The 10,280-nt window shown below is 35.3% G+C and overlaps 1 protein-coding gene across 2 annotated transcripts; it reads right to left on the bottom strand.

Annotated features, from left to right (window-relative positions):
* Positions 1–6,349: 6,349 nt before the first annotated feature.
* On the bottom strand, positions 6,350–10,280 carry PHS1 (cytidine/deoxycytidylate deaminase family protein). 2 transcript variants are annotated; one of them, XM_085726011.1, is made up of 9 exons: positions 9,888–10,280; positions 9,661–9,798; positions 8,889–8,988; positions 8,641–8,766; positions 8,243–8,556; positions 7,684–7,803; positions 7,326–7,571; positions 7,118–7,243; positions 6,350–6,798 (listed from the first exon to the last, which is right to left on the bottom strand). In XM_085726011.1, the coding sequence occupies exons 1-9, from the start codon at positions 10,242–10,244 to the stop codon at positions 6,532–6,534; spliced, it is 1,794 nt and encodes a 597-aa protein (XP_085582137.1). In that variant the 5' UTR covers positions 10,245–10,280; the 3' UTR covers positions 6,350–6,531. The 2 variants fall into 2 exon arrangements, with proteins under 2 accessions (XP_085582137.1, XP_085582138.1); XM_085726012.1 differs by lacking the exon at positions 9,661–9,798.

The following is a 10,280-nucleotide window of genomic DNA, read 5'->3' as shown; positions in this document are numbered from 1 at the left end:
CATATTTTTCACCCTTCTTGCGAATTCGTTGGACGAGATGAGATTATACTTGTTTTTAAACTATAAATTTTTATTTTAAAACCCAGCAAAGTGCTAAGCCTTAAAGTTTTGTTGGAGAAGGCGTATGATAGAGTACCTAGAGAGATTTTGTGGAAAGCCCTGGAGAAGAAAGGGGTGAGGATTGCCTATATTAGAGCTATCCAGGATATGTATGAGGGGGCTTCGACTAGTGTGAGGACGCAGGATGGGGATACCGGAGATTTTCCCATAACAATAGGACTGCACCAAGGGTCAACCCTAAGTCCTTATCTTTTTACTTTAGTTTTGGATGTACTGACGGAACACATCCAAGAGTTAGCACCGAGATGTATGCTTTTTGCAGATGATGTAGTCTTGCTTGGTGAGTCGAGGGAGGAGTTAAACGGGAGGCTAGAGACTTGGAGGCAAGCCTTAGAAGCGTACGGTTTCCGCCTGAGTAGAAACAAGACGGAATATATGGAATGTAACTTCAGTAAAAGGAGAAGTGGGTCTCTACCTTAGAGGTGAAAGTTGGAGATCATATCATACCCCAAGTTACACGGTTTAGATATCTTGGATCCATAGTACAAAATGACGGAGAAATAGAAGCTGATGTACATCATCGTATTCAAGCTGGGTGGTTGAAATGGAGAAGAGCCTCAGGTGTTTTGTGCGATAAGAAAGTACCACTTGGGTGGTTGAAATGGAGAAGAGCCTCAGGTGTTTTGTGCGATAAGAAAGTACCACTTAAGCTGAAAGGAAAGTTCTATCGGACAGCAGTCAGACCGGCAATGTTGTATGGTACGGAGTGTTGGGCGGTTAAGAGCCAACACGAGAGTAAAGTAAGCGTAGCGGAGATGAGGATGTTGCGTTGGATGAGTGGGAAGACTAGACATGATAGGATTAGGAATGACATCATTAGAGAGAGAGTGGGGGTAGCACCTATAGTAGAAAAGTTGGTAGAAAATAGGCTTAGATGGTTTGGACATGTAGAGAGAAGGCCCGTAGACGCCGTGGTAAGAAGAGTAGATCAAATGGAGGAGAGTCAGGTTAAAAGAGGTAGAGGAAGACCTAAGAAAACTATTAGAGAAACCATTAGAAAAGATTTAGAGGTCAATGAGTTGGATCCAAATATGGTCTTTGATAGAACATTATGGCGGCATTTGATCCATGTAGCCGACCCCACTTAGTGGGATAAGGCGTTGTTGTTGTTGTTGTTGTTGTTGTTTTATAACGTAGTAAATTTGTATTTTAAAAAACTTGGGCGAGATTAACCATTCCTCCATTTTGCTTAAGTGGGAAAGAGTTGATTTGAGTGAATAAAGCCATTGTCAATTAAATCACAACAAATGAGGAGTTTTTATAGACGTGTTTTTGAGAACTAGGCTGAGAATATAACATGAAAGACATGAATCATGCAACCCTAAAAAAAGATATGTATTATATTATTTATTTTTATTTTAAAAGGTAAATGTCGTGTACCTTTTAAATAAAAGTAATTATATACGGATGGGAATATAAAATTTTGCTGCACATGTGAAAAAAGTATAAATAATTATTGGTATAATAAAAAATAACTAATACACCATTTACAATGAGATATAAAATGAGAAAAATAATTTTATAAAAATGTTGACTTATACTTAGATGGAAGGACATATCCGTTTTGTCATTGTCTTGAGTTGAGTTACCACATGTTTTACATTCCATAATTAAAATTATTTGTGTGAGCTCTAGCCACTAGGCTATTAGACAAAAAAAAAGTTTAAAAAATCAACATTACATAATATATGTTTTTTTTAGGGATTACATACATAATATAGGTAATTAAGAATCAAATTCGAACCCCGAACACCCTATCTTGAACACCTTATTTTACTAATTGAGTTAAGATAACGATCTTTGTATAAATAATGGAGTGTCCGTAGTTATTATAATAAGAAGATTGCATGATTCATGCCATTAAACATATACTCCATCCGTCCCAAATTATAAGCAAAAAAAAAAAAAATCACACTTATTAAGAAAACTAAACATAAGAATTTGAAGTATAGTTTTTTGTGTTTTCTTTAGAAAAAGTTTTATAAGAAGATGTAAAAACAATTTTCATTGGCTATTGCTTATGGAAACAATGAAAGAGAGAGAAAATTGAATGTAATTTGCATTTAATTTAATGAGAATAAACAAAAAAAAATCTTGGAAAAGAGATTCTTTAAAAAAAACAAGATTAAATAGGATAAAAGTTTGTTTTTTTTTTTTTTTGCTTATATTTTGGAACAAAGAAAATGAGTTTTTTTTGCTTATATTATGGGACAGAGGGATAGCTTCTACGTATAGTATATTCACACATTGAAAGGTGTTGGTATATTAGCTACAATTAAACCAATAAATTAACGATCACGTCATTAAATTTAATCCATGCTAACAAAAATCAATTCGTATAATGATGGGTACAATATAACATTTTTCAAAACTTATCTTCTTTTTTTCTAATATAACTTACTACCTCCGTCCCGGTTTAATTGACCTACTTTGGTTTTTCACACAGATTAAGAAAAATGTATAAATAAAGGGGAAAGTGGAATATATTGTATTGGGAATGATAAAAGTAGTATTATTTAGTGTTATATTGTATTGGGAATGATGAAAGTTGTATTGAAAATTGAAATGAGTCAGTTATTTTGGGACACTTTTTTTTAGAAAATGGGTCAGTTATTCCGGGACGGAGGGAGTATCTCTTTTTAATGTATACGACTTGCATTTTCCTAAATAAGAGGGATTAGGACAATGAGAAAGGACGAGAATTGAGAGGAAAGGTGGAAGACTGTGGAGACAAAGAATCTCCATGGGAAAACCTGTTGGTTGAAAAGCCATGGGGGTTAATGTCTTAGGGAGCAAGACGGCATAACCTTAAGCAATCATAAGGTTTTTACGAAAAGAAGTCACCCTAATAATCATCATCATAACCTTAAAATCATCATTATAATCTACTATTACTTCAATTCAAGATACTTTACAGCAGTGTGTGGCATTATTATTAGTGAACATAGTGAAGGATACATCAAGGGTCCCAATATCTCAATCAACAATCAATGTCCGCATTGGCTGAGAAATTGAAAACTTTTAACAATGCTTTTGTTTAGTTCCCTCCTTATCTTCTAATTTGCCTATGTGGGATGATTATCACTCTATCAGTCTCTCTCATGGCAATATATATATATTTTATAGCATATCGGGGGCCTTCAAATCACTTCATTTGTTTATAGAAATATGCAACTAGCATTATTAATTATACAATTATTTTTAGAGGAATTATATAATTATAATTGAAGGATGCATCAAGGGTCCCATTATATCTCTTTTTGGTGAAAAGGGTCACAATATCACTATTAAGTTGTAATATATCTGGTACATTCACATTGATTTTCTTTTCTGGGTACAATGTTCACATTGACTCTTAAAAACGTGAAACATACCTCCTTATTTTCAATTATTTTTTTACCATTATTCAATTTCTCTCTCTCTCTCTCTCTCTCTCTCTCTCTCTCTCTCTCTCTCTCTCTCTCTCTCTCTCTCTCTCTCTCTCTCTCTCTCTCTCTCTCTCTCTCTCTCTATCTGTATTGTTATATTTGAAATATTTGTTTGTCTTTTAGTATTATTCATCGTTTAAAAAATTGTGTTAACCTCTAGTTGGTTTTTGGGTGAAGAAGTTCAAACATGAACGGATCGAGAACTAATGTTTTGTCGTGACTAAAATAATAACGTAAAAAAATTTGTTCAATAATAATAAAGACTATATACTATTTCATCCAAAACAACTGTGTCAACATTTCCACTTTGATGAACTGGTTTTTCAAAAGTATGACTTGTGTTTAGAGTAACTATAGTTGTTTGAAATTGAACAAAATCTTGTTATAAAACCTTACAAAACAAAACAGAAAACAACCTATTTACACAAGATATTGTTGATCTATCTTGTGGCATGAGGACTTTAATTGTGTGCTCTAAATTGCCAATAGGGGTGAAATATGCTAGGTTCGAGTTAGACCTAGCTTGACGTGATTTATATAGACTTATTTTTTGGTATGATTTTGATCTTTTAAAAGGTTGGTAAGATATGTTAATTTATATTTTTTAAAGGTGGTAAGATATGTTAATGTTAGGTTTAAGTTTGAGTGGTTAATCTCATCAATTATGAACGAGTTAAATATTTGATATATAAATGAGATGACTTATATATCTCATGCTTAAAGATTTTGGATGAAGATTTGGTGTTTCACTCTCGTGGTTTTGGAGGATTGATTTGTCGTTGCTCCCGACGCTCTGTCAGACTCTCCATCAAGTAATATTATAACACATGTTCGACTCGGTTGGAGAATAATGAGATCATGATATTTGATTCTTGCATCAAAAGTCTTACCGACTATGTAGTCAATAAATGTGTTCGTTGGTAATAATAGTGGTGCAAGTATAGAATGTGAGAGACTCACACTTGAGAGAAAGATTGTTGAATTCAAGTGTGAATGGTTAATCTCATATCGATTATGAATGAACTATGTTGGATGTTTGTGCGCGTGTGTGAGTGATTAACATACATATTGTCTGGCGCATTACGGTGAGTTTGACAAAATTATGATTAGCCACACTCATACAAAACATATATGTTTTTTTAAAAAAAAAAAAAGATATTTGTACAATCATTGCGTGACAACTTTATCTCTCATATTATTATTATGTTTTTACTTTATATCTCTATTGTTTTGACTTTCGTGTCAATACATATTTTTTTTGCAGATTTATGGTTATCCCATAAGTTGTCATATAAAAGGTTGTTCAAATAACATATACCTTCTGGTCATTGTTATAAGCAAAAATCAACATTTTAAATTTATTCATTAAATGATATATGTAGTCTATATTGTAGTATCTATTTTTTTTTTCTTTTTCCAGAAAAGTGATTATGGTATATGGATGAGATGAAACAGGATTGCTTCAAAGCTTCAATGGTTCTAGTCAATCAGTGACTTGAAGTAGTGGTTACAGCTTAAACCCTTGTTTTTAATGCAAACAAACAAACAAACAGTCCTTGAATCTTGACTGATTGAGAAGTCCACATTGATCACAGACACCTTCCGTGACACTAGGACTTAAGGAACACTTGACAACTACCAACTTCCCCATTTCATTAAATTTTTAGTTATTACCTCACTCTTTTCTTGGCTAAATAGAGATAACCATGTCCTATTGTTTTCAATCAATTTATTTCGTTAAGCCTCTTGTCAATTTTAAAACCGAGTTCCACACTATTTAGTGCATGTTTAAAATTATTTTGGATACAAGAAATTGATTTTGATCATGATGTTGGAACTTGACTATTCTAGAATAGAATTCTTTTCTTTTTTTATTACAAGAATATGCATAACGTAAAGATGTAATTTGCAACCTCTCTATGAAGCGAAAACAATTTAGTATCAAACACATCTCAAGCAAACACATCTCATCAACCATTTGCCTACCAACTTGGGGCCCCAACTACAAGTACTAGCTACACCTCCCACCATGGAGTAGCCCACCTCCCAGGCCCCCACTGTGATTCAAAACATAAATGGAGATTTTGAAAGGGATGAGCAACTCCGGCAGGTCATCATGTACTAAAAGCTTAACAAGCAATGTTTTACTCAATTTTATCTGTCACAGTGTATATTGTATATTGAGGTTCTTCATAATGCCTATTATACAAACATCAAGAAATCTTAATGTACTCTTTCATTGGCTGAAATTTCTCACTTAAAGTATGAGTTTAATGTTTGGACTCGCATTGAGTTTGATAGATTGCAAGTTTGATATAACGGTGAGCCATTGTAATTTTGACAAGTCCACCGTGATACCAAACAAGCAAACATGCTAAGAATTATGATGTGACACTGTTGTTTTGCAAAAACTACACCGAATAAGTTTCTACCAAATCACGGTGCCATTGTAATTTCCACAAATCCACTGCGATGCCAAAAATGCACTAAAAAGCAAAGCTGGCCTGATTTAATGATCATCCCATGAATTTTACTTAATAACTAAAATGTGTCAACAAAAAGAAAATAGTATATATTTGTAACATGTAATCCATCTACAGATAATAATCTCCTCTTATATATACTTCAATTCAAAACAATCTTCAAAATAAATAAACAAGAGAAAGAAACATATGAATGAATTTTATAAACAAAATGCTTGGTTAATAATTTAAATTAATAACACGGTTGCTTATAATTTAGGGTCCTCTTAACAAGGATCCCTAGAACACTTGTTAAGAAATCAACAAACGAGAAATGTCTACTGGAAAAATATAGCATTTAATGTATTGATTATCTGAAAAAATTATACATTCCAATAAATACTTTCAAAATTTTGATTCTTTAACAATTTACTGTGCTTTCACTATGTGGTATGTGTTGTACAACAAGTAATGTTGGTAATTCTACGACAAAAATATTGTTTCTCCTCTCTTTATAAATACTATACTGCTAAACTAGGAGACTCGTTTGACGACGAAGATGATTCCTCAAGAAACTCTGATCTCAATTTCATCAACAGTCGTCCGAGATAATTCAAGCCTTCTCCTTCTCGACCTCCTCCCCAAAAGAGATCATGGGGAGAAGCCTCAACTAGAACCGAACCGGCAGTTGAAAGCAGCATAGAACTCAAATGCGGGTATGTTGAGAACTTGCATTTCAGTGCCGAGTACATGACATCGATCTTCATGTTGTCCCAATCAGGCCTTATCTGCAGGTCCAATAAGTTTCAATCATCAAAACACTCAGCAAAGGGAAAAGAACCGATCTAACTTATTGAGGCTTTGTTTGTCTAAATAATTTAACCAAGCGTTATCATTGAAGTATTTATGTAGCTATTTCTAAAACAAAAGATAAAATAAAGTCAAATTGTTTTCATATAAGTTTTAAGTGGTTTTCATATACTATCTAGGAGAGCTTATGAAAATAAATTTTATGCATAAACTTTCCTGAACAGATAAGCTCAAATAAGTCAGTCCAAACAGACCCCAAGAGTTTGAGAAATGTTTGAAAAACGTGTTGGATCATACCAGATCAGGACGCTGCCTTTGTATTGACCTTCCTATTCTAGCAGCTTCTTCTGGACTTTTTACAGATTTGATCTTTTCCAAACAATCCTTTGCAGTAGTATCATCCACTCCAACGAACTTGTGCGCCTAGGCATCAAATTAAATTTATAAACAACACAATAATACTGCAAAGGAAAAATAGAAACTATGCACACAAAAAAAAAATTACCTGGTAGTAATGCTCCACACTCAACCAAGTCACGTTTTCGCCATTTTCATCAGGCATTTGAATGGGATGAGGAGAGAAATTTGACAATGCACCATGAGGATCCCATGTTTTATAGAAAAATATGATGCTGGATTCATATGGAGAGACAGTAGGGTCAGCAATAAAAGTTTCCGCTGGTGATGGAATTGTCGGTGCCGTATCTGGTAACGGTTGAAGAAATCCACTAACAAGCATGTCTGGACCAACCTGCATTACAGTGATTGATTCAGCAGTAGATACATAGATTAGACATATATTTTTAATTGGAATGAAACAGTATCAGTATTTCAAAGGGAAAAGTGAATCAATTCTGAATAACCTGCTGATAGCAAACATCGATTAGATTTATAGCTTGTGACATCTCAACCATCCCAAGATCACCCACAGGAGATGGTGCATTCTTTCCACCAATAATTTTAGGAGCAACAAATGCATAAACCTGACAGACATAAATATCACAGTTATCCCAACATATTTTAAGGTAAAATCAAAACAAGATAAAGCCAACTATGTGACCCTGTTGTTGCCTATGTAATAGCCCTTAATCTAAAGCAGACCCGGACTTCCTGCAGTAAAAGTACCACACAGTAATAATTTGGCCGTTGATTTGAGGTGAGACGATTCAGATTACACAATCAGTAAATCAACTTTAAACAATCTCGGTCAGTGATATAGATTGGGCGATCGAGATATGTAAAGGTGTAACACAGTTACAGCAGATAATCTATTACCATCTAATCCGCAGCAGTAAATTAGTTAGAACCGCGGAAAAGTGTCTTAACAATGCCAATAACATTTCTTAAAAAAAAAACACTGCCAATAACAAATGGAACTTCATTTCAATTTCTCCTACGGAAAATGAAAAAGATAAATGAAACCTTGTGAATTACTCCAGACGAAATAGCAGACGCAGCCAATGTTCCTCCACATTCCCAGAAAACTGAAAGATACCCTCGATCATAAAAATACTCCATAACATCCCGCGGATTTAATATGTCAAACTCTACAACTTCAACTCCTTTAGACGCAAGCAGCTTCTGGAGACTTCTCCTTGCACCCCTCTGTGTTACAACTATGGTAGAAACCTCAGACATGTCCCATAGGTTTGCCTCCTCTGGAAGATCGAGGGACTGAGACATTACAATGCGTATCGGCATATGCCCACCTCCATGTCTGGCTGTCAATCTTGGATCTGAATGAATTTTAAAAGGAAGGAAGGTATCAAAAGTCAAATTTTCAGAAATTTATAGAAAATAATGATAATGATGGTACTCACTGTCCCTTCGAACTGTATTTCCTCCCACAATGATTGCATCGCTTCTAGCTCGCAGCTCAAAAACTAGGTTTCTAGATTGCTTGCAGCTTATCCACCATGCATGGCCAGTGCTAGCAGCAATTTTTCCTGTTACACCAAGAAGGTAATGAGACAAGAAAACACAGCCAACAGTTTATGCAATTTCGAGATTCTACACTGAAAACTCGTGCAAGAAAGGAAAATAACATGAAAATGAACAGAATCCTCACCATCGAGAGTCATAGCATACTTGAGAACAGAAAAGGGTACACGCGAAGAAGCTCTACAAATCAAAGGAGCGTTAACAAGAAGGCATTCTTTTTGAGCATCCTGTCAATAAAACAGAACACATTGATCCATATGTGTGAATAAAAAGCTAAAGGTTTTGGTCCCACTAACCACAGTACATAAAGAACTGATAAGTAAGAAGTTTTTAGTAAAAGCACATCCTTCAATAATAGTAGCAAAAGCTGCCCTTTTCAACAACAAAAAGTTTGATTTTGCTTGGAGAAGTTGCACTCATACCCTGTGAGGTATGCTTAAATAACATGTACAAATCTTTGATTTTTTAAACAAACGCACATTTTACCCTCATTTGTCGGGAAAATTGCACCAACCTGGCAACCTCCCTTCAATTTCAAAGGGAGTTGAATGCAATTACCTCATTCTGATTGACCCTCACGGGACTTACTAGCATTAGCCATAGTTAGAAACGAATCAACCAACCAAAATCAGTGTTATCAAATAACTGCTATAGCATAGCAGAAACTAGCATTATTCCATAATATGAAGTTCAATACAAGGTGTAGTCAAATAGTGGCTATAGCAGCAATGGAGCATAGCAGAATTTGAACAAACTGCTATTACACTGTAAATAAAAGTAATTTTTCATTTCAACAAAACCACAAGTCACTGTACAGTACACTTGTGTTTTTTCCTTCTTGAATTAAAACAAAAGAAACCCGAAAGTAAGACACATTAATAGTAATAGTAAATACAAACCTCTATAATCTTACTACTAGTGAGATCCTCTCCAAGAAGATCAACTTGCAATCCTTGACTTCTAAGTGCACGCACAGCATTTCCTCTAAAATGTTGCAAAGGGTGTCTCATTCCAATAACAACCCTTTTGACCCCACCCTAGTTTAGTTTCACACACTGGGTCATTTATCAACTACAAACATAAAACAGAAACAACGTTGTACTTTGTGTGAGCAACAAGGCAAAACCTGAAGTAGGGCAGACACAGCAGTATTGTCACCGTCACAGTCACCAGGTTCCATGTTCAGGTAAGCAGTGGCTCCACGGCAACGCTCGCCGGCGGAAGTAACGGCCTGAACTTCGGCAGGGGAGGTACCTTGCGCGTAGAGGTAACCTTCACCGGCGACATCGCCGGAGGGGGTGGCGATGACGCAGCCGAAGTTGGGATGAGGAGAAGTGAAACCGGCGGATTTGTCAGCGATGAGGGCGGCGCGTCGGATATACCCGGCGTCGAGCGCGTGGTTGTGAGAGTCATTAGATGCTTTGCATTTGCAGATGATGGATGAGAATGAGAAAGTGTTAGCGATTGGAGTGAGACACCACATCGCTTAATCAACAATAGTGTCGTGTCGTTTGTTGTT

This window comes from Medicago sativa, chromosome 7 (assembly GCF_051527215.1).
Source record: "Medicago sativa cultivar Bolivia chromosome 7, Bolivia_mono, whole genome shotgun sequence".
Lineage (NCBI taxonomy): Eukaryota > Viridiplantae > Streptophyta > Magnoliopsida > Fabales > Fabaceae > Medicago > Medicago sativa.
The sequence above is the reverse complement of the archived record's forward strand: the minus strand, read 5'-3'. Positions and strand labels throughout refer to the sequence as shown.